We start from the raw sequence: 26,774 nt of genomic DNA on the forward strand, positions 1-26,774 counted from the left end.
AAAAAATGTATAAACACACTACAATAAAAGTCATACATTAATATGAGACATATATTATAACCTGAACATAAAACAAAAAAGACCACCTCAAAAAAAGCTTTTTATTGATAAATTACTTTTCAACATGTTCAAGTGACCGTAGATTTGAAACTTGTTGCCAAATGTGCTCCAAATGTGCATATAATTTTCTTTTTTATTATAAAACCTTCAACTAAATTGCCAGACTGCAAAGTGTGTTTATAGTCATCAAAACTGATTAAATGACAAAAATATACGTATGATTCTATTCAGAAATATTTCTTCCAAACTGGTGAAATGCAAGTGCTTGATTGTCCCTCAGTTAGTGTAAGGTGACATTTCCCAGAAAGGGGATACCTTCCCTTGATAGTCATCTTGTGAAACCGAAGAACTTGTTCAAATTTATAACAATTACTGGGATCACTTTAAACTTCTACATCATAATAACAGCATGAAGCGCCTTGGCCTTGTTGCTTCAGCTGCTGATTAAAACATTTCATTTATTATTGATGCAAGTGTTCTTAATCACCGGCATATTTCTAACACTTCAGGCTGAGTTCACCAAGTGCATTGTATTCACTGTCCCACTGGAGAACACGACCCACACAAACCTGTTCCTTGCATGTCTTCCAAAACCACTTTATGGATAAAAAAAAAGTTCCTTCTTTCAAACCAGGCTCACATATTAATGAACTATTTCATGGATGAAATCTTTTCTACTGAAATCCAGTTACACTGGACGGTACCTTCTCTGGTGAAATTGTCTTTATTAACATATTTCCAGCTTAACGCATCATGAGTTTCAGTAATGTATCCTCACAATAGATACCTCTCCACATTCATCAACTATAAGTATTGTTTCCAGGATCTCAATGTTTGTAAAAGTCAAAACTTCAGAAAAATATGAACAGTAATTTTCTACTTAGCAATTAAAAGGTTTAATTTAAAGATTATTGATCCAAAACTGGCTCCAAATAATGCCATCATGTAGCTTCATACCAGGTGATCAGCCTTTTCAAACCAATACCTATGTTCTTACTCCTGTCAAAATACTGCAGTATTTCTGCTGATAGACAACATAATACAAAACGTTAACACCAGAAAATATCCAAACTCTTTATCCTCTGAAACAGCTTCCACAGGGCAGAGTCCCGAGGGAATAATGTTGTAAGTTCTAAGCCTTGGCATCGCCTAAAATCGTTATGACGTCATGAATAGTGACTTCACACTGATCTTCTCAAACAATGAAAACAATGGAACAATTGTCATTATGCTCTGTGAGAAGTACTGAAAATAATTTCCATTATATCCATGCCATACGGGTAAAATAAGCAGATTAATTAGGGACCTATTATTTATTCATTCTTTATTAGTTGTCTTACATGATAATAGAGAAGGGGAGGACCTCACTTTAATTAAAGCCGTATTGGAAATGAAGGGAGCCTTTCTGAGATTGGGTCTTTGAGGATTTTGGTGATGGAATTTCAAAATAATGACCCTAAAGCTACTATTTTAATGTGGGATCTACTGCCCTGATGCCAAAGACTCCTTGCAACTTATTAATTTTGGACATGCATGGAACATATTGATGACCGCTGCTAAATGTATTTCATTCTTTTACAATCATTCCCAAAAGCATGTTATTTTTTTCTCAAACCCTTCCCATGACACAATACTGGTAAAAGAGACATCAATATTTAATAATACAATATCAATATTTCAACATTAAGATCTCCGATGATAAACAATCGTTAATTGAGGGGGTCAAATGTGCAATTCCTTTTTCATACTTTGCATAATACCATCTTTACAAACTACGTCTGTATTTCCTCCCTGTAGCGATTACCTCTACCCCATACGGGAAGTTAAACAAATGCTCTTTAATAGACTGCGATCAGATGTGCAACTCTAGTTGTTCTAGCTTCTGGTGTAGCACATTGATTACCTGAGCCAAGTGTTAACTGTAGGTGAGCTAGGGCTGGCTTTCTGCTTGCTTGCCTTCCTACCTGCCCACAAGGGGATTAACATTCATTGATAATTCATCTCTTGTTTACTGCATGCTTCATTGAGAAAAGAAAATAAAGCCGAAGATGAAATGTCATAAACCGCATAGAACCGTGAGGAAATTCTGCTGTACACGTTGCCATGGAAATGGACAACAGCATCAGAGAGGAAACAATGGCCGGCAGGCTGCTGGGGATTGACCACATCCAAGATAGACCAGTTCCTTCCGGTCCCATTCAGATCTTGTCTCCCAAACCTCCACCGCCACCTTATCAGAGTTAACAGTAACCATGGCAACCTGACACATCAAAGGGGGCCAAGTCCTCGTTGACTAATCTTGACAAGTCTGCAGTGCCAGGTATCATCATGGACACATCAATTTTTCACAATAGCACCACTTGAGTCCAGCCCAAATCAATTCATGACAGTTGATCGACAAGGGCTTTTTAAGAAGTTTATTGGAAAATTACGCCCTGTCAATCTGTTACCATGACAATGCAACAGTCTCACCTGTGCTAGGGTGTTTGATATTATTGTGTGGGACCTTAATGGAAGACCTTACCATTCATGCTATTACTTATAAGCAAACACCCATGGCTTGTATTGGGTTGCTGCAAAGTAATGACAAAGGCATGAGCTCATATGTGAGGTCCTTGAGTTTGAAGCATCAAGAGTTTTATCACAGGATTTAAAAGATCACAACAGTATAATGTGAGAATGGAGCTGAAAATGAATGAAATTATTTTTGTCCTATTCCAATGTCAACACAGAGAGGGACTGTGGGGTAGCCTAATGGTTAAAGTGTTCACTCATCACCACGCTAAGATAGGGTTTGATTCCCACATGGGTAAAATGTGTAAAGCCCATTTTTGTGGTCCCGCTCCATGACATCCCTGATATTCCAGAAAATCATGGGGTGGGACATCAGAAATGGACACATTGTACTCATGTGGGGAATCGAATCTCGGCCTTTGGCGAACCATTAACCACTATGCCTATTACAAGCAATTGGGTAGTGGTGAAACAGTCTAACCCAGGCCTCCATTGGGAATTGGCAAGCATCAACTGCATGAAGTGCATGATGATGGGAAACACACAACTTCCTGTCCCCAAAGTGGCTATCCTTACCACTTATTTCATTTGTACATGCATCGTCTAAAATTCCTTAAACGACAAAAGATTAATTTTTAAGGTTTAATAAAATCTTGAATAATATTAGTGTCCATTAATTGCAAAAACTGAAAGGCAGGAAATTCAAAAAATACCCCCTAGAAAACAACATGGCCAAGACCAACAGTGTCGTTTTGAGGCAATATACGTTGTATTGTTGACAGTTTTATTACAAGAGAATTTCTAGTATTTTAACGACAATGATATATATATGACAGCAGTGTGAGGTATGTTTAATTAATGTGCAATAAAACATGGCTAAAGTGTGGAAGCTGACATCCTTTCCCCCTTCACTTTGCCATAAACTCTTGCAGCATAATTGAGATTAATCAAAACTTCACAGTTTCAGTCGAAAACTGCCTGTGGCGTCATGTCCGAACTGGTAACCAGCTCAAGCTAAATCTCTCAGAATGATTGGTGTAGTTCACCCTAAACGAAAAAGTTCTCTAACATAAGACAAAAGTATTTTCACCACAATATGGAAACACTGACGTCCTTAAAATACCACCTCGCATGCAGTACAGAAAAAATATTCAATTTTATTGTTGTCGTTTAACTGTATAACCACAGACCAATAGTACAAGTACGTATTTTAAACAAATAATGATTATACTAGGATAATATGAACTGAACTGGAAAAAATAACAATTGATGAAGGCACCGCAAGGTCACCGTTTATTTATATACTTATATATAATAAATGTATGGTAAGAAAATAACAGGTTAATAAACTGTAAATTTCTAAAATCATGAGCCTCAAGTTATAACTTCTGGCGGCCAAGTAATTAATTCTTTGAAATATATTGCATTACAAATCCATAGGGAGTCCATATATGTTGAATACATCCAGAAGTACAATAAAGTGTTCAATATAGAATACAAAGCCTTGTCCTCCAGTGTTCTAGCCAGACCTGATACAATCAGCCATGCAAGATTATAGGGCCAGTTATCTGATCTTAACATTGCATGCAAGCAATAAACACCAAAATACCCAAAAAAATCAATGCGATATTTGTATTGCTCTATCAAAGCAGGACTCAAATACTGTCCACTGGGTGATGAATTTGAAATTTAATCTGAGCAATTGATTGTGAGTCTACAGGTGAGAACACGTCCAGGTAAACGTTAAGATATGATTTGGCCGAGCTAAACGAGTAGATGATACTTCTCTAGTGTTGTAGCAATTCAACAACACAAACATCTAATATTGGATAATGGCAGATTATTTTGTCAATTACATCTCTAGCATTTAATCGTAATTCTTGCAATTAGAATGTTAAGAATCCACACTGAAACACTAAGTAAATATTAGAGCTATTGTTTTCCTGAAATGATTCCAATTCTGTGATTCTGCTTGTTATTGAGAAGAATTTTTATGGAAGTTTAAAATACTTGTTTTATTGCATCACAATCATCATATTCCGAAAAGTTGATTGATTATGATTGATATAGTTTTGGAAAAGAAACCAGAAATATATATTCCACACATCAGCAATGAACAATGTCAATCTCTTTGTCTTCCTTTTGCAAAGTCGGATTACACTGTAGCATCCATGAAATCTGTTGTGAAAAAACTCTACATTTAAATTACTGATATTCATGGTTTCCTTCATAAACCACAAACTTCTTGTTCTACCAAGGAATATGCCAACAATACATTTCAGATTGAATTATGAAATTGACATATCATAATTTTTTTTCTCAAAATCATATTTACAAACGCTCAAAATGGAACCTTCAAATGAAACCAGATATTTGTTTACAGATATATGGAATTAGTTAAGAACAGAGAATAGAGTTATTTCAAGGGCTATACAATCCAAACTCTTTTTAAATATCTGGACCAAATTTTGTCTTAAATGAAAGAGTTTGACTGTATGGCAGAAGGTTCCATTGACTAAATTCCCAAACACAAGAAAAACAGCTGAGTGGAACTACTGTAAAAACCCTTGTGCTACTTTACCCAGTGAACTGCATCAAGTCCTCCACATGTACTTTAACTGGGCAGTATTGAAGGGTCAGTTTCCTAGAGAATGGGTGTGGCTGCAGCCGGGTGGGAGCGGTCAAGTTATATCACATGCAGGTAAGCATGGTCTGAATGACCAGCCACCATGACCCAGCTGATCAGAGGTATAATACAATGGACAAACAATGGCTACTTCCTCTTGATCTATTCTAATACTATTTGAACTACAGGTCACAGGTCACATTGGGGTTATAGTCAAATCCTCCTTTTCCCCTCCCCCACCCCACCCATATATTGAAGGGTCAAGGGGATTTCTAAAGCCATGTTTGATTCTTTCCATGACCCACCTAAGTTGCAGCGATTTGCTTGTTTTAGCAAACACAGATACAATCAATTCTAAATTATCATAAAACTTGATCAAAGCAAAATCATATAAATTATCCATTCAATTACCACAAAGGATTTAAACAATTCATAAATTAACAACACATCTATTCAAGATAGTAAGATTAAAATTACAAATACCATTCCGAAAATAAATCATTTCATATTGCATATGAGAAAACTGAGGCAAATACAAAAAACACACCATATTTCCTTATTTATCATTTTCATAAATTGGGTCTAATTTCATTTAATGTCAGTTGTTAAACACACTAAATAACTGACAAAAAACATAACAGCCTTCTCATTCACCAAACTCCAGCACTATGCCATCTGAGGGGTGTGACAGTATTATCAATAACTAAACAGCAATTGCTCCCGCAAACTTTTAGACAAACGTGTCTCCTTACAAGCCTTGATATTTATTGGCTGACGGCCCAAACCAGAAATTCCAGTATTTTGGAGAGAGAGAGACCCATAATAAACCTGATCGTCACTAATTCTTTGCTTGGGCTAATGACACCATGGCAACCAATGGAACTATAGAGGATTTTCCAATAGAGTTGACAAACGGGGCATGGGTATAGAAATCGTAATCACTGTTACACCACCTAATGTTTCTGTGAAATCTGCCAACCCGGGTAGGCTGTTCAATTGAATTAAGATATATCAAAAGTATTCGCCAGTCAAAGATCTTAAACAAGCACACAATCGGGAAGTCATGGCCCCGGCAACCGGTAGTCAAGGGGACTGAAAGACAAATTCTATCATTTGACACGAGGACATTTCTCAATAAAGAGTTCAGCCTACTAAACCATAATGCCTAGCAATTCCACAAACTTCCATAAACATGTGGGCCAACAGGCCTAAAATCAGGGGAAAATTGTTTGTACCTGTATGGAGTTTGCTGGGATATAGAGCTATATCTATAGACATTATGTATGAATGTCTCGCCATTGGTTCATCAAGCAGGTTATTTCAACCCAACATTGGGTCTGTAGGACGACCATATTTAATCACTCACAATTCTATTCAAACACAAATATTGAGCAGAGAGTCTCCCAATAAAAACTATTGGGTTTATGTAGCTTGTATAACTCATAAAACATTGATTTATGCAGGAAATGCCCCTAAATTCAAATTTATCAATATTTATCTGTCTCGAACTCTTGCCTTGTTTATTTTCAACTATTAGGCACAGAGAGGTACCTTATACAATATTGATTATAAAGTACACAAAAAGGGGGAAAAGGTTATCAAACTCAAATAATAAAAATATTCAATTAAAAAAATAACACATTTACTTTTTTACTTTTCTTAACTTCAAATTTTACTTTTAAATGTAGAACAAAATTAAGTTTGGACCCAAACAGTTAAATATATGTCAAAGTGACTATCTAAGTGTAACAGCATTATTGACAAAACAAAGTCAAAGATAGTTAATATGTAACATACCAACTCAATAATGCTTTTTTTCATAGAGACAAAAATATTTAGTCCATTGCTAGGAAGGTAGAAACAGGTCCAGGCAGATTGCCAGGTCATTGAAAGATATCACTATTAATACAAATATCAAGTTCTGGCACACATACAGTACATATATTCAGAAGTATATTCATATTATATTCAAAGGGTTCTTCATGCTCAAAAAACATGCCAGGCATGTATAGGAAAGCTATCATTGTGACTACATGTGAGCTGTGACACACAAGAAATAATGTGTGAAATCTTAATAGTTTTTATAACCAACTTGAATGTAAATTTATTCACATGTCATGATTTGCAACTCTTACATTCCCCGTTCATAAATATATCTAACAGACTTCCTAGTAAGGGAAGGTTGTAAGCTACTTCTCAGATGAATACACAAGAATAAATGACGAATTATCTAATGTTATCTGATGAAGTAATGAACCAGTATAACATTGTTGGTTTGCACATTTAGAACCAAGAAAAAAATACTGATAAAGATTTTATCAAATAGGGAGAAATGATAGCAAATTGCCTGACCTGTTTTGAGAGGAAATTATCAGTTTTTATCAGACCACTATATGAAGGGATTGTGAAGAACAAGCGACTAGTACTTTGTACTGCACAGCAATGCTGTGTCATATAATATTTATCTTTACCCTACCATCTCAAGATAAGACTTCTGACATCAATTTACTCTAGAAATAACATTAACTTGAGGCTTGTAATAAAAAACACATACTGTCATATTCCTTTAGTAATATTAACCATATGCTATTGAATTATAAGTTAATTCCAATAATTGTAACCAAGTATTATTATTCCAAAGATATTTCTTGTAACAATGTAAGAGAACCCAACATCGGCCGTTCCTTGTCCTACACATTAAGATTTAATTCAAAAGATTTGTTACTTGACTGACCATATGACACACAATCCATGTATCTTCTCAACATCATACATAGAGTAACATCACTGTTCTCAACTTACGTCTCTCTCTGGGGTACTTGTGCAGAATAGGTCCCCAGCACCCTTAGTGCTTGATGTAAAAGCCAAGTAACATGCTCATTCTGTCAACCACTGCTTCGTCTCATGTAGACTTAATTATCATATGACATTCAGTTGTCATGTTGCTTGACAGAGGTGAAAAACAAAACTCACTTTCAATGTATGACACCAGTGTCGTGTCAAGATTTGACATGGGTCCTAAATATAACACAGTATACATATTTTTTTTAAAGAAATTGGCTGCAAACATAGAAAGTTGTGAAGGCCAATGCCTTATTCTACTTGGTTTTTACAGAGATAGAAATGGCCACATGTCCTCTAGCTAGACTCATTTATCTGATGGCAATGCAGACTTTCCAGTGTTTCGGCTTGTATACCGTACCTCAATCTGATCACAACGCAAATCACCCCGCAACATACAGTTTTACAAATCAAAGTGATTATGTTTTGGCTTTAGTAACCTATTTTTGTGTATGGACACTCTACACATTTCATTTTTAACATTAGTGTCATGACAGGACTTTCACCTTATGTTGCAACTTGGGAACTTATTCTTATGCCTCTGACAAGGTGATGCTTTCCCAAGACCCGTACTAATTGTGTAGATCGATGTGCATGATGTCAGTGACTGGATTGTCTGGTCCAGACTCACTGAGGGCAGTGTTAAACAACTAACAAACTATAACAGTTATAACTTCCATAATATCCTTCCACTCAAGATCTGTCTGGTAGCCTAGTGGTTAATGCATTAGATCATCACGCCAAAGGCCTGGTTTCAAATTCTCAGTGTTAACTGTGTGAAGCCCATTTCCAGTGTCCCCCGCCATGATATTGCTGAAATAGTGCTAAAAGCAGTTTAAAACCACCTACTCCTACTCAACATCTGATTATGAAATCCGTCCCATACCATCACGGTTCTAAGCTCAGGACCTGGTAACCACAGTTCTGTTTCAACCCTGCGGATCATTCATGTGCAAAGAGAACCATTAAACACAAACTGTAAAGTAAAATGCAGATAATGTTCTACTGTTTATGATTTGAAGGTAATTTGTTGTCATCAAATTATTCTCGTTGGAGAGGAGTAAAGCAGTTATATTATGATAGCCAGTTTACAGGAATAATAGTCTTCTCCTAAACCAATCAGCCATGGAAACATCCCACAATCACCAATGTCTTTACATTGGTTGTCTTGACAATAGTATTGAAGGTGTCACACGCACAGCTGCCTAGGTAGATGGAATTCATTCCCATCCTTCTTGCTTCTAAATTATTGAACACAAAGTCTTTCTTCCCTAGCATCAGTGATTCCAAACAACCAATGCATTTCCAAGCAACACGGCCAGGCATTTCCATACAAGGAATGGATTACCTTACCGAGTAGCCTGCCACTCCATCACACAATTACAGACACACTGTAGGCCCATTATCATAATTCCCATTTGATACTGAACATTAACTAACAAATTAATAAGAACATGTCTCGCCTTAATTCAGTAATAAAGCAGAAAAAAGAACAATTACATCCTTAATGATCCATAGGTGTAATCAACAAAATCATGTGTGCTTCATTTAATGCTAACAAAATAAACACAAACATGGAAGTATTGGGGCCATCAATGCATGGAGCTGTGATGTACACAGCAACTCGACCAAGCAACATTTTATGAGTGCACGAGCAACAGAAAGTCATATCTCTAATGGTTTACGATTATGTTTTACTTAGGCTTAAAAAGAAACAGTGGTAGAAATAGAACTGAAATGTTTACTAAGCCAATTAGGAATAACCAACAAGAACAACAACTACCTTAGGTACCCCACACAGTGATGCTGCTGAAATGTTGCTGAAAGCAGCGTCAATCCTCTACCACTCACTCTGAAAAAGGGCTGAAATTCTACTAGCCCTCAGCATACCCTCAACATAAGTTAAGTGAACTGACTCGCAATAGTGCAAAGTTGATCCTTGAAAATATAGGAGCTAATGTTTCGATGTGATGAACAAAATAATACTCAAATAAAATGCAATAAACTTACCTCCATTAATTTGAGCAAGTTTTTGGAATTGATTGTTGAAGATGCCTTTGTTGGAACTCTGGGACTTTCCATCCATGTGAGCTGTTTTGGGTAATGGTTGAATGTCTGACGACGACCCTTCCATCAGGTCCTGGGCGCTTGGGGACTGGTGCTGGTACAATGTAAAGTTTTTGAGAGGTATTTGTTTCGTGACGGAATCAGCAGACCCACCAAAACCATAAATACTGAGCAGTTCATTCATTGTGTTTTTTGCATAGTCCTGAAGAACACGTGCTTCAGCAGATACCATTGGTTTCGCAGGGGAATCGTGAGTATCTGGTGTCACGTGATCAGTAGAGAGGTCAGCAGCATGATCATGTGACTCCAACGTTGACTGGTACGTGGCTTCTCTGTCACTATCGGCTGATCGAGGGCTACCGTTGACACTTGCATCATCAGCAGCACGACTGACCGACAGGTCGAGTGGGAAACCCGAACTGGCATAGGAACTAGAGTTTAATTCTGACTTCTCTGCACATATAGAATCCTCCTTATCACTTGCCATTGAATCAATCTGTGAGTGAGGGTCAAGGTCATCAGGTGAGGTGGCGCGAGAACTGTCCATGGACAAGTCCTGAGCAAGCAATTCATCCGTCTCTCCTTCCTGTGGGGGAAAGTGTGTGTTCTGATTGTTGATCTCATACGGACCCAACTCATCCTTCCTCGTACCTTCAGAGAATTTCACATCTTCATACTGGGCTAGATTCCTAGGGCAAGCAGATTTCCGACTTTTCTTGCGACCACTTGATTTTGATGACTTGGGTGTAGCTGCCTGATAAGTTTTGGCTGTGTCAGGTGTCGAAGCAAGAAGAGGTGCAGGTTGTATGATGGGGGTGGACGGAGCAACTGGCTCGGGAGGCACACTTCCGTTGAAGTCTAGGGTCTTCTGGTTGTTGTTGTTGCTTTCTGAGGCCTCTGGCGGTTCCGAAAGAGAAGCCTCATCATTGTCGTTAGAACTCGGCCCTTCAGGTGTGTGGGATTTGAGTTTGGCACAGATGGCATCCAGCTTGCCAAGTTTCAATGAAAGCGCCATATCAGCAGTTTGACCAAGGGTTGTATTTTGTTCTTACGTGGCCAGATCACATGACGAGAGAACTGTACAACCTGTAAATGATGAAAAGACTTGTCACATGATGTTTAGATCTTCCCTCAACCAAATCAAAAGACTCAACAAGAAACAAGGACCATTTATATAATAACTAACCCTCTGGCTACAATGAATTATAGATTTGATGTCCAAAGTAATGAAAAAGAATGATGAAGCCTTACGGAAAAAAAGTGAGTTAAAATTTTGTATCACACTGGCAATACCTCTGCCACTGGTGACAATTTAGTGGAAATCTATGGCATTCAGTCACAATGGGATATTATAAGTAATTATGAGTTCATGAAGTGATGCTTCACTGATGTTAGCATATTTATTCAAATGAGTAATGTCATCAATCTGTGATGTCATGAATAATGGAGCATGTTATAACATGTATTATATATAAATAAACAGCAATTTGACTTGATGATGATGCAACTAAGCAATCATCTTTGAGAACTGTGAAAATTACACATGTACAAACATTGGACAATTGCTACATTCAGTGATCCAGCCAGCTTATGGGCAATACTGAAAAATATTGCATGGTCAGCCCAAAACTTTATCACCATCAAGACGATGGCCCACTTGCACAAAGTAATCTTAGCGCTAAGGCTAACGTAAGTCCCTGTTAAAGCATGGGAGTTACAATCGTCGTAGCACTTGGATCACTTTGTCCAAGAGGATCCAGATCTATAAATCATAAAGTTTACAAAAAGTAGTTTCCCGAGATTACTTTCAGTGTTCAGATTAAGCATGAGAGTCAGGGGGTGCTTGTCATAACCCTTATGTTACCAATTAAAGATTCAGGGGGTCCAAGATTCAAATACCCTTAGATTAGACCTCCCTTAATTTCAAACAGTGACAATTATGAAATTATATGGATTGATGCATGCAAAATATTGCTATTTCGTTCAAAATACCATCCCACATAAGTCTTTACTACTAAAGTACATTTCCCTCAAGAAAGACTCTGTAGAATATCACATTTGATAACAGGCATGTGAGCATACTATTCTGGAGCTAGTGTTAAACATACTTCAGCACAGTCTGTATTTAAAAATCCAATGATGAATAGATGAAATGAGGTGACTTAGTTCACAACATCCACCATACACATGTAGGTGAAGTAAAATTATCTGCAACTCCCACAATTGAAATTTACTCAATAAAACAAAATTATCCAGGAAAATGATATGTTTTCAAGTCCCATGATGCACAACAAATGTTTACAAGGCGTAAAAAAACTTTAGAACTAGATTTTCCCATTTACGATGACATGAATATGGAAAATTATTGGATTTGTCATCCAGTTAAAGAATCCTACATAGCTGGATGATTAAGCATCAATTACAGTGGCTAGTGTTATTCAGCACCATGTAATTAGCACTACATATATCAATACAATATAAATCACAGTTCTACTAATGTAAGCAATTTGAGTCGATCAAAGTCCATTTTCTCACGGACGACATTCTTCCAATAAATTTACCCATAATTCACATGATTCAGATATATTGGATAAACTTTTGACATTCAAAAACTGAGTGAAACTGCGACGAAGCTCATTCCGTGGCACTGGATATATCAATTTTCACCCCAATTTACAGTTTCTCACTAAATTGTGGCAATTTGAATAATTTTCTATTGGAGTCGTATTTTGGTGAAATGTCAACGTGGATTGATGTTTGGTGTATTCACACAGTTGCTGACTGAGCGAGCTGCCACATATCAATGCTCAACATTCTTAAATGACATCGTTATGGCAACCATTCATAGCCAAATTATACTAAACAGATCAAATGCAGGTTATTACACTAGCAACAAAGGCCTGGGACTGAACCAGCTGAATTTCTCAGGGAAGTTACTCACTTTATTAGAATTTGTCTACATACAGTAGTAGTGCTGGCACAATTCTCATGAAATATGTTCTCGCAATGAAATATTTATTAACCCTGAGTTAATATCAGCTCAATTGTAAAATCCATTGACAGTGCCAAGTACTTTGACAAATAAATAATAAAATATTTCCCAGTTGTTGAGTTGGTGGAAGCTGGTGAGAGACATTTCCTCTGGTTGGGTTAATTTCTATACTGCTCAGCCTCTAGTACTGTTGTTAGAGTGTCAGGCTTTGTTGGATAATTATAGTGATGTAGACGGACATGAAAGCTGCTCCAACAAACACAAGTTTTGTACATCTTTGTTTGTTCAAATACTCCTGCAGAAATATATGTGTAAAAACTGACACACATATACATTATCTAATTTAAAGCACCAAAGAATTGAAATGTGTATTAGTATAATATGTATATAAAAAAAATATATAGAAAGGTAACATTACAGAAACTTTAAACTTCAAAGTCGTAACAAAATATTTGTAACTTCCAAATTACTTATTTATGTAAAATTGACCAAATTTGCTTGTAACCATGGCAACAATCTGATTCTGACCAATATGTACAGATTAACACTCTTTTTACAGTATATTTCATCACCCTGTTGTAGATTTTCCCAGTAAATAAACTGTTCACTCGGAGTTAAACTTGGTAGATGGCAAACTATCACAAAGGACATTGTGACATCAGATATTCCATTTCTCCTGACAACAAAACCAATCTGGTGTGAAATGTGAGCAGGTACTATCACCAAGTTCCAACATAATCAGCCTCAGTTTGGTCCTGTGTGTGAACCCCATAGACGCTGTAGGAGTCTCCACATAGACTCTACAATATAGGCCGACATTACACATATTGATATCTGATGCTATAGTAACGGAGCCCAACACGAAACGCATCATGCGTGTCAGAAACACTGTTAATCCTCCCAACAATCGACAAGACTAATCTATAACATCACAATTATTCCCTGTTAAAAGGATAAAAACATCAAGCATATCTCACCTCCAAGACAATAGCCAGCACTTAGAAACTATTATTTCACATTAGAAATGCCCGTCCAAATTAACATGACATGAATAGTTTATCCTGGCCACCTCATACCATGGAAACAGAAAGATCTTGCACTTGTTATGGCAACAAAAACATAATAGTCAAGCTCAATTGTTTTTTAACATGAACGCACCTACTTCTAGCGTCGCCTTATTTTACAAGCAAAAAATTTACACAATCAATCATTAGGTTTTGCATGGGATTGATAGGGACATTACCTTTCATGAGATGCCAGTCAAATTAAAGCAAAAGATTGAGTTTCTTAACATATGATGAATAAATGATAATGACAGTAATGAAATGATCCCTGACAGGAGGCAGTGCTTTTCCCCATGTGACTGAGGTGAGTTTCCTGGCGTGGTGGGGGACACAGTGATGTGAACACTGTCCTTCATGGATGTAGGGAAAACTAAAATGACATTCCGATGAAAAATATCAATCATTCCAACAGTTGAGGCAGAAACAAAGCCCTTAGCAGCAATCACCCTGTGTCACATATAAAAATATGGTCGTGATTATGCACACCATGCCAAAATACATACAGAAATTAAATATGTTTTCATAAAATTGCAATGTAACAAATATTCATTACTATACCGTGTCTTTTATAGTGGTTCTTACAAAAGACACTAACAATCTGGAATTTCAGCACCTATTCCAAAACTCAAAACTCTTTCTGTCACAGCTAATATTCATAATAATAGTCTGCATATTTACAAAAAAAAGTCAGCAAAAATAATTTTAGGAAACAATTACAGGAATTAACATTTTTGGCAACATAAGATTTTTTAAACAAATGTAAGTGATATCATGAATGCATATTCATTTTTGATGGAATAAATTACAAAACTTCTATCATGTAAGTCCCCCAGTGTTACTAACACAAAGTGTCAGTTAAATGAAATTAAGAAAAACATTACAACATTATTAAAAAATATTACATAAATACAATAAATTGACAACATGTGTAATAAACTAAAACAATGAAAGTGATTTTCCTAAGAGCACTGGTGGAAATTTACACCAGAAAAACAGCAAGCTGGTCCAACTCACCACGTACAGCTATCTCATTGCCAACAAACCACAGAAAGACAAGACTTCTCCAAATATCAAAGTACATAAAGTTTGCAATATCAGTGAGGCCCCTCCTCTGTTCATATATCTACACAACTATCGGGGCAAGTATGCCTATGGCGACATAACTAGGGACACTGGCAGCCAATTTTTATAGACTTTCCCTACCGCTAGTTTCCTGCCATAGAAACATGGTTTATACAGGAAATTCCAACACAGGCGACAGTCTCCCTATCCAGGTTACTGCAGTAAATGCAATTGGGAGACAAAAGTAGCTACACTGACACAGGATTAGATCCCCATACTAGCTTTAGGGCCTAATCTTGTCAATTATTACAATATGGCCTTTTTAAAATCTGTCCATTTCCTCAAAGTGATCCGTCAATGTCAGCTTGTCATTACCTTCACTGGTCACTCTGTGCCTCAAATATTCCTGACAATGACAACATTTTATGCCACAAAGGTTATTGCCCATTCATGTGTATTCATTTGTGTGTTAAACTCACGCCTCATTCATAAAACAAGTATTGTTGATATGACATGGGTGAAGAAGATGGGAATATGACATGCAAAAAGACAATCACCTGTCTCTCCTTAATGAAGATATCCCCTTTGTCCAATACCATCCAAGGATAAGGCCATATATTTACTGAGGCTGAGAAATTGTTTTGCTCATCGTTCAAAGTTTTAAGTCAAAAGCAAATTCATTCCAGCCCATTCTAGACATACAATTTTGAATTAGCTTCATGTTATGATTATCTGCATGTCAAACTCCAGGTCACATGTCAGTCACAAGTCTATTGTTGATAAATAAATTAAGTATTCAAATCAAACACAACCCCTTTGTTTCCAAACCAATTATAATTAAATATTCAAGTTGATATAAAACTTTTTCCTAAAAACATAACAATCTGACATTTCTCATTTCGCAAAAAAAAGACACAAATTTCCTTACCACCCTCACACTCCCCTATCACTTCTCATTTCGCCTACCTTTCTGAAGAACCAGTTTTGACCTGGCTAAATATTTTTGAAAATCCACTTGGAATATTTCAACAGGCTGCACAATTTAGCTGTACTAATCCTGTGAAATTTGGTTTTTAAGCTTGTGAGTAACTCAACACCAACGACACATTTAACTAATTCACAAGCATGAACTTGCTCTCAGGTGAATATCATAAGAGGGTCAAACTGTCTAAAACATCGCTTCTTGAACAAACTTGAACACTGACACACCATGAATATATATATAGCTGGAACATTACAAAACCTAAGGAACATGAAATAATTACACCATCGACACAAAAGAAGCTGAAAACAATGAACTTTACATAATGCTTACGATGTGGCATTTAAAGCATGACATTTATCTGTATAATTCTGCTATAATGCATGTGTTTAATGAATTGTGAAATCACATGCACTTATAACAATGACTCTTGTTCAGCTATCATCTGACCCAAAAAGTACCAGTGCACAAGAATCATTACGCTATATAGTAATTTGACAGGCTATCTTACCGGTATGTACCACTGCTAAAATAAATCCAAGATTCTGGGAAATAAACCTTAACCCCCTTTCCATCCAAGATTCACAAATGTACTGATTCAGTGAACAAGATCTGCTTAAATATAACACTTTTGCAAAGAAAACAACCAAAGTTACTCAAAAGGACATCAGTGGTATAATCTGTTCTTAAGAAAGAGATTAAGAAATAATCACAATAATCCAGGTAATTAAGCCAGTAATTAAGCTGACACTGAACAGTAACTAATTAAAAGTAAGAGTTTAGAGATAATCCTTCACTATCACAACACACCATTCCAGTCAGAGCCTTCCAGATGGGGGAGACAATGTATTAGCAGAGAGGACAATGAGGATCATTATACTGGTGCTTTACGGGTGCTTAATACCCTGGGGTTATCGATGGGTGATGGGGATTGGGGGGAGGGGGGTATATGACAGATGGGATGAAATAACAATCACACAATTGGGGTAATTAGGGATGACTGTAGACAGGTTTATTGTGTATAGATCCTCTGTTTATTGACTGTGTATGTCAGCACAGAAACAAATGCTTTATGTGGAAATTGACATGGTTTTGACTAAATTTTGTTACTTAGTAGATCAAGTTGATAACATACATACAGAAAATTCATACATGTTTAAATATCAATATGTACATGGTTTAGCTAGATATTGTACAATTACCAGAATTTTAAATCTTTTCAGATTTACCCAAAATTTGTCCTGCATATTCTTTTTCAGGATGTTCAATTTGAATAATACCTTTTTAAAGCATATCTTACTGGAACTAGGGGTGAAACAGCAAGGTCGTGATACAATATGTGTCATGATACAAAGGTCATAATACGATACATATCGCGATATGCATATTTACGTCAGATCGTGTGGAAACGTCTTGACCATAAATATTTCAGAGCAGGTTCAAAAGGAAAAGCTAGCTGTAGACACATGTTCGTTGCAGCACTTTTCAGCGGTGAACTTAATTTCCACACATTTTGCAATTTTTAACTCACAAAAACTCTGGGGATTCATGAAACGAGCTGTAATGTATTTTAGCAAGTGTATCGTCTTGTATCGATGTAGAAATAAATGTAAACAAATACAGATATCGTGTATCGTATCTGAGCATGAAAACTCACAATGCACCAGTGCACTGATGTATCGTTATACCTCTAATTGGAATTAATTAAGTTTCACAATTCCCAGGTCTAATTTGGATTAATTAAGTCGCAGATAAAAGCAAGTCTTATTGCAACTAGTTAAGGTTCACTATTCCCAGAGCTAATTAAGGAGAAAACTGATTCCTATGTATACTAATCAACTTTTGAAAGGGATAATCACATATATGTCAGGAACCTGAATTATTACAAGAGCCATTTTGGTGTATCTAAAGATGAAAATATCCCTATAAAAATGGAGTAGTTATATGTATTATTATTCTTCATATCGCACAATGAACTTGGCTGATTACAGGATTAAATGAAAGTATTATTCCTGACATACTTTTAAAGCAGTACTGTTCTATACTTCTCGAAGAACTTAAAGAACATCTGTCACGGCATGACCGATTAATCATCAAAGTAATATCAAAGAATGGGTTGTTCCTTAACTTCTTTTGAGTAGTATATACAGAGACAAAGTTGTGCAAGAAGCTAAGAAAGTACAAACATGTTAAGAAATGGAATATGACATAAAAAGTTCCAACATCAAGAGAAAGTACTAATTTCAATCAATGATGACAAAATAATTGACTGATTTTATCATGACCCTAACAGCAGTGTTTCCTGCTAAACTCAACATGGGGATACCGACTAAGTAATCAATGTAATTAAACCCCCATACTTTTCTTCTTCAAATATACTGACACACAATGAAAACACATAATAATCAAGTTTAACCCGAAACCATAAAAAGACATGCTTTTCTGCTCACATCTAGTGAAATTAAAACTCCTACAATGAGATTGTTATGTTATATATCTCATGTGTAAATCCCAGAACAACCTTGCTTTTAGTGGCCATTTTGAAAAATGTTACCAAAACATTGAATATGTGTTTTCAAAGTGTTTCAGTAAAGTTAGAAAACAAAATACAGGGACTGCAACTTTATCTTTCTTTAAGTTTTAGGTTTTGTTCAGAACATAATTCAAGTAGCTATATTGTTTGTACCTACTGCATAGAGTTCGAATCAAGAGACCTGGTGTGTAAACTAAGCTACGAAGTCAAACACTGTCCTTCAGCAATGTATGACTATTTTACCTTTCACAACCTAATTCAAATGTCAAAGTACCCAACATACGATTTCTTAGTCAAATAATACATCCACAATGAATGCATACAAAAGAATTCTTATCAAATTTGGCAAAATTTCAAATTTCCTTTGGACAACTATTCAGCAAAGCATGGAAATAATAAATGCTTTGGAAGAATGCACATGCCTTAAATTTCTCTCAAACGTATCATTTCTGGAGTTCGTAGGTCGGAACGGTAATCCCAGATGAAAGAAAACTCAGGATAGAACAAACTCATCTCCACACATAGCGACTTACCTCATCCATCGAGTGGTGGATAATGTTTGATAAATAAATGTTAAAATGTGGGTCAGGCAGTAATATGATAAAATATGTGCACTGAGTCCAAGAAGTGTTTGTGTTGTGATAGAGCCTCGTATCATGTTTAGGATTTTATAATTCCCTAAAAAAGAAACAAATATATGACTTAGCATAACAACCAAGCTATTGGCTGGCTCTGCCCCGCATAGGGTTGTAAGATATGGGTGATATCTCACATAAAAGGGACAGGCAAAAACTTGAAAAATTCATTATTCAAAGATGTCAGATTATTTCGTACAGATGAACATCTTTGAAATAATATGTATGCTGCAGTAACAATCAATATTACAAACAAGTTACACTTTAATCTTATACCTGATAATATTGAAATAATACACCTACAGCCTCAAGGGAAACCTTGATATAAGCATGTTATTAGGAGGGGTTGAGAGTTGTTTGACAAAACATAAATTACTTAATCAAATATGCATACAAATCAAGGGATCCTAGCCATAAGCTAAAAACTGATTTGGGAGAACTGTACAAAATGTCAGGAAAGGAGGCTTAACATGGATTGTCCAAATGCTTTAATCTGAAAACACTACGTACAGTTTTTTGAGTTGGTAATTATGATATGCCAAAAATTAACAAACAAATTGTTATGAATTAACATATTCAGAACATAGAATGTGAAAATCTGATAGTGATAATACAATCGAAAAAGAGTGTTCTCGGGAAGAATGAAGGCAAATTCACTAAAACATGTTACAGCCTTGGAAGGGTGGATAGCATAAAGGGTCATGGCCGAATTCAGAAAAGTATTCTGAGAGAGTAATTCGCAGACTTAAAACCAAATCTAGAAAAATATCTTTCAGACTGTAAACTGGGCAATAAACATTGTTCAAGTGAGTCCTAAATCTTGACAAAAAGACAAGTTTGAGCAAGTATAGCCCGAAAATTTAGTCATTACAAAGAATTGCCCCTCCCATCTTTCTACAACACACAATCAGCCCCTTATCATAAACCCAATCCCATATTACAGCATCTTCTTATCGAGAGAACCTTATTTAGAACAGCCTTCACTGTAACATTTCTATCTACCCTATCCTACACCATTAGGTCAAATACTTATATGCAAAGCACCTGATCTTAGTACTGAGATAACTGCACAAATTGATAGTAACACAATATTACCGGGTAATATTTTATCTAGGTGCAAGCCATGTATCATATTTTCTGGTTGTGACAGGGTGAAGGGTAAAGTGTGGTGATTGCTGCAGCAGGCATTTTGTTTGAATACCACAAACGATATGTATGTCTATTTATCATTCCAAATCCCCTGGCTTGTAAAACACACATATACAGAAAATGGAGACAGGCCTAGGCTGGCATGCCTTTGATGATGGTGGTTATTATTCAAAATAATTCATTCTGTTGTTACTCGATCATTTGTTACAACATCACTGAGTAAGCAGCTGAAATAACTAAAACTGTAAATTGTATCATGACCATGTGTTTCAATGTAGATAACAACCTACAAATAAACATGAAAATACAATTAACAGTCAGTGCTCTGACGTAAGTATGCACACCTCTTGTCAATCTAATAATTTAATAAATGTCCAACATCAAGTACACTTTATCATTCCATTACACATCACAAACACACACAAAAAAAGTATTTGAATATGTAAATATATTACAAAAAATCATCTTTCATACAAAGTTTCTATTATAAATGTATTCAAAACAACTTATTATATTATATATGGTTCCATTTAGATAATTTTTATTTAATATCTAATTATCCTATATTTACAATACTTCTAAATCCTAAATGCCAATTTCACACAGACTAATTTTGGTGCCAATTCAATTGTTTTAACCAGGAAAGGAACAAAGGTAAAAGACCTACCCCCTGGAGAGTGAACCGACCCTTTAATAAAGGGAGGAATTTTGACTATTCCATTTAATGAGATGATGCTGTAGCATCGTCAACTCTGGGCTCCAGTCAGAGAAATATTGCCTCAAAAAGTGAAATGTAAATATTTATCCAACATTGTCTTAATCAATACCCACAAGATCTGTGTTTACAAGGATTTCTGAGCAAATCATTATATCAACATGTCATTACCCAAACACATTCATGGAATTTCACAGATTTTTTATCATTGTTCATAATCTGAAAATGATATTCTGGTCAAATCAGACAATGAATACAAATTCCAGGCAGGGAAAGATTAAAATAACAGAATAAAGAGAAGAGATTGCATAGGCTGATCTATTTGCTCAAGAAAAGTCATTGGAACTGTTGGTTTTGGAGAAAAGAAGAAGAGAAAAATAAGATAATTTAATAAAAAAACAAAAACATCATTAACATACAATGATTCCAAAAACACTAATAAGCTATTTATTTCTTCCAGTTTTTGTTAGGCGATAGGTTGCTTGGTGCAAAATCATCAATTATATCTTTTGAGTAACTTCCTTGATCACTTACAGATAAAACACTATTATTTCTGAGAAAGAAAAAGGATATAATTTAAACCCATACTTGAATTTATAGTAATATTACTAGGCATAATAATTTGAATTCTCTGTGCTTATGTAAAGACAGTTGCTTTCTCATTAACTGTGCAGCTGACAACTTGTCAAATCAAACTACAACTACTTAAACACAAGGATAGTAACTGCTGTAATAAGTCAAAGAAGGCTGTGAGACAGTATCTTTTCCACAAAAAGAAATGAGAGAAAATACATTACTGAAAAGTGCCTTGAATCACATATAAACATGAAGAATACTTTGTGTTCAGATGTTTTCTTATTGCAACATTTGTTTCAAGAAAGCATGTAATATCATGCATATCACAACCCCTGTTAACATAAGGCTTAACATCATGGACTGCATCAATGTCTAACAATGTCTATCACACACACAAACACCTGTGAGCACACCACAGTATATTACAACCAATATATCACAACTTTCACAATCCAACCATCACAACCCTTATATCAACATGAATATCATATCACAATCTTTGTATCAACATACATACCAAATACCAAAACCATTATATCAACATGCACAGCATATCATAACTCCAAAATCAACATTCATACCATATCATAACCAATATATCAACATTCATACCAGATCAAAATCCTTGTATCAACATACAATATCACAATCCTTGTAACAACATGTATTCCATATCACAACCCTTGTATGAACATGCATACCATATCACAACCCTTATATCAACATGTATACCATATCGTAACTCCCAGATGAACATGCATACCATATCACAACCATTATATCAGCATGCATACCACATCACAACCTTGTATCAACATACTATATCACAACCCTTGTATCGACATGTATACCATATCACAACCTTTATATCAACATGTATACCACATCACAACCCTTATATCAACATGTATACCACATCAGAACCCTTTTATCAACATGTATACCATATCACAACCCTCATATCAACATGTATACCTTATCACAACCCTTATATCAATATCTATACCATATCACAACCCTTGTATCAACATATATACCATATCACAACCCTTATATCAACATGCATACCATATCACAACCCTTGTATCAACATGTATACCATATCACAACCCTTGTATCAACATGTATACCATATCACAACCCTCATATCAACATGTATACCACATCACAACCCTTGTATCAACATGCATACCGTATTACACCCCTTATACCAACATGCATATATATATCACAACTCTTGCATCAAGGTGCATACCTTACCACAACCCTTGCATCAACCCCTACATGGGTACAATGTGTGAAGCAACTTGTGCCCCTGCCGTGGTAATGCTGGAATACGTCTAAAAGTGCCGCAAAACTATACTCACTCAATCACTTGCATGAACATACGTATCATATTACAAAGCCTATTTCGTAACCAGACCATTGTTTCACATCAGGACAGGTTAAGACAGATAAACACATAACAGTGGAACTTTACAAGATGACATCAATATCTGATTTACTTTATCTCGGCAAAAACTATGCCATGTCAAAAGACAAGTGTATTATTTCCTGTACACAGTTGCTCTTCGAAACCTCATTTTTATCAAAAACAGCCTAAAGGCTGAACCAAAGTACAAAGAGCAAATCTCCACTCCATGTGAAGACTATGAATATGATTAACACCTAACATTATATACTTGTTGAAAACATGACAATTAAGGAAGCAAAGTTATACACTGCCCACGATGAGGATTACGGGCAAGAACATTTCTCAGTTGAAAGCAGCAGCAAAATCAAATGGCCAATATGTTTCCAAAACTTCACAAAATTAAGATTAGAACAATGTAAAGACACATTTTTCAGTCTTCTATAGTCATCTTTCAGGAATAGCTGTTTGCTTGTTTGTAATTCTAGACATACATTGCGCTACAGAGACTGTATGCATATTCAAGTTCCAACAATCTTCAAGCTGCGCCACGTCATGCATTTGATGAAAGTCTGTAGATACACATACAAGAAGCTAACAATTTGAGTAAATGATGAAATGAATGAGCAAATGAGTGAGTAAATGACAAAATGAGTGACTGAATGAGAGACAGATCAAATGAATGAGAGAATGAGAATGAAAGAAAAAGTGTGAAGTATCAAGTTATAGACAATTACATAACCAGAATTTATTTCTTAACAACCAGAAACCGCATAGTCCTGTAACATGTTCACTAGTCTCGGAATAACAGTCTACTGACCGCGCGAACACTTATGAGTGAGTGAATAAAAGAGTAAATGGGAAAAAGAGTTGAGTGATAGAATGAGTGTGAAGGAGAGACTGAGCGAGGTAAATGGTTAAACAGAGATTGCAGAGATTGGGCGAAATAAGGGATTGAATGAGAGAATGATGGAGTAAATGAGAGAACTGGGGATTAATGACCGAATGGAATAACTGAGAGAATAAAGTAAAATAGAAAACAGTTAATGAGGGAGTAAATGAGAGAACATGGGTATAAATGAGAGAATGGGATATGACAGATAGTTGAGTGAGAGAGTAAATGAGGACGAATCAGACAATCAGGGAGAACATGGAAGAACAAAGAATTTTATGAAAGAATGAGGTATTGCATCAGAGAATGAGGGAGTAAATATGGTAATGTGATACTGAATGAGTAATGAGGGAGAGAATGTGGGAGTGATTGGGAAGTGATAGGAGTAAATGAAAACAAGCATGAAATACTCACATCCCCCGCCAATATGACATGTGTGTGCAATGCATTAGCTCCTGTGAACTATGTTCACTGGGCCTTTTTGTAAAGAAATATAGTACGTTTTTCGAGATCTGCTCCGGAAACGAGGATTACCTCCATTTTCAGTCTAAATCAAAGTCGTTGTCATGGAAACTCGAAAAACAACTTTTAAAAAAAAATCCAAAACTATCAAAAGGCACCAGTTCACCACTAGACCTATTTATGTGCCAAGTTTGGTGAAGAAATATGGTACGGTTTTCAAGATCTGCTCCGGAAACGAGGACTACCTCCATTTTCAGTCTAAATCAAAGTCGTTGCCATGGAAACTCAAAAAATTTTTTTTTTCAAAATCCCAAACTATCAAAAGGCACTAGTCCACCACTAGACCTATCTATGTGCCAAGTTTGGTGAAGAAATATGGTACGCTTTTCAAGATGTGCTCCGGAAACGAAATGTGACAGACGGCCGGAAGGACGGAAGGACGGCCGGACGGCACCCATTCCTATATCCCCCTTCCACTCTGTGGCGGGGGATAATAATGAAGAAAAGAATGAGGGTGCGAACAGGACAATGAGGTGTATGAAAGAATGAAGAAGTGATGAGCAAGTAATGAGAGGAATGAGTGCATGAGAGACTGGAAATAAGTGAGGAAAAACGTTTCTACATTACATTAAGTACACCAGAATGACATCACAAATTATACCCATACGTAGAATAGAACCCAGGTCCGTATCATCACAACTAAACACATCACCATGGGGTACCTCATCTTCACAAATAGAGACTCTACACCTACAACCAGACAAAGCCAATATCATGCTATGGTAGTCTATTAGGTTTCAGGATAACCATGACAACAATGAAAGTAAATGGATATATTCCAATAAAGAATTCTAACAAAGGAGATGTTATAATAATCATCTGTGTATCCCTAACTATTCTGATTGCAACACCATCACGAACTTCCAGTAGGGCAGCCCTGCTCCGCCCTCCCAATAACCCTCAACCACTCTCTTGTAATACTCCACACAGGACCAAGTTGTAACATAAGTAATTGCAGTAATGCTGTCATCTGTCCATCAAATACAATGTTACTTTCACACACTGTGCGTGACTAGCACCAGGCAGTTAAGCCAGCCCTACACTAATTTAAAGAGCTCATTTCGCAAAATGAAATATTGTTTCCTGTGAATTTCAACAAATTTGATGAACTTTTTCCTCTCTTTTTTTCACAGCAGCTCGACCTGAAGAGCTGTATTTGGTAATTGTTCTAAATGCTGGTGATATGGTCTCGTATTACAAGATTTCCTTGAAACTAGTTTGCAGTATGCTTCATCCTCCTCTACATCCTCTCATACCTTATCATCCATATTTCCCAGCCATTACCCACTAATTAGCATTTTCTTCAACAATACCTCCCTTTACTCAACAATAGGTGCTTATCAACACACATTTTTCAGCATTTATTGTCCTTTGACAAATGTGAGTCATAGGTTAGCAGGTTCAGAAATTCATTTATATTTTCATGTCTGCAGCAAATGACATGCTGTCTCCCTGATGTCATGAGTGGTTGTCCACAATAAAATGTCACTTGTCCATCCTGAATGTTACTGGTCTCGGACTAACGAACATATGTTAATTTCAAACCCTGGTTAGGTTACAGTGTCCAAAATGTTTAAATCACGCCAAACGAACAACATTCTTCAAGATATTTCAAACACTTGTCAAAATATTTCCATCATGATATTCATTAATTTCAAAACATGTAATCCTGTTATGATACTGCTACACATTCTTAAACTAAACATATCCTTGTTATGCAGATGCTCATCGTTTAATGTCACACACATTTTAGCATGAAATATTTCAGAAATGAACACAACTGAACACAAACTAAAATAAGTCAATTCAAAAGAAAATATGACAAGTCATGTTGCACACAGTACAAATGAATTATTTTTGTGAATAAATTGTAAAGTTCAGCCAACTTGAGTCCCACCCTTAAAGTTGAACATGTGACTAAAGGAGTTTCATAGTAACATACAAAGTCTTCATCTACAATACCACAACACATGAATGCCTGAATCATGGTTCATTCAAGTCACTGAAAAGTGACAAATGAAAATATGTCTGTAAAAATCAATTACAGTGTTACCAAGTGCAAATTCTAATTGCTACCCAATCTTTCTTGCTTGGCTGATCATGGAGATGAGTCTCTGCAAAATACATATTATT

The 26,774-nt window shown here is 36.0% G+C and overlaps 1 protein-coding gene across 2 annotated transcripts in view; it reads right to left on the reverse strand.

The window, feature by feature from the left end:
* LOC139470806 (zinc finger protein castor homolog 1-like) overlaps positions 1 to 26,774 on the reverse strand; it is a 52,549-nt gene that overhangs the window by 23,492 nt on the left and 2,283 nt on the right. For both annotated transcript variants that reach the window (XM_071253096.1, XM_071253097.1), the window contains exon 2: positions 10,052 to 11,194. In XM_071253096.1, coding sequence (XP_071109197.1) covers positions 10,052 to 11,123 — 1,072 coding nt within the window. In that variant the 5' untranslated portion in view covers positions 11,124 to 11,194. The remainder of the gene's footprint in view (positions 1 to 10,051; positions 11,195 to 26,774) is intronic.

Source organism: Haliotis cracherodii, unplaced genomic scaffold (genome assembly GCF_022045235.1).
Source record: "Haliotis cracherodii isolate W230 unplaced genomic scaffold, xgHalCrac1.p SCAF_21, whole genome shotgun sequence".
NCBI classification, from domain to species: domain Eukaryota; kingdom Metazoa; phylum Mollusca; class Gastropoda; order Lepetellida; family Haliotidae; genus Haliotis; species Haliotis cracherodii.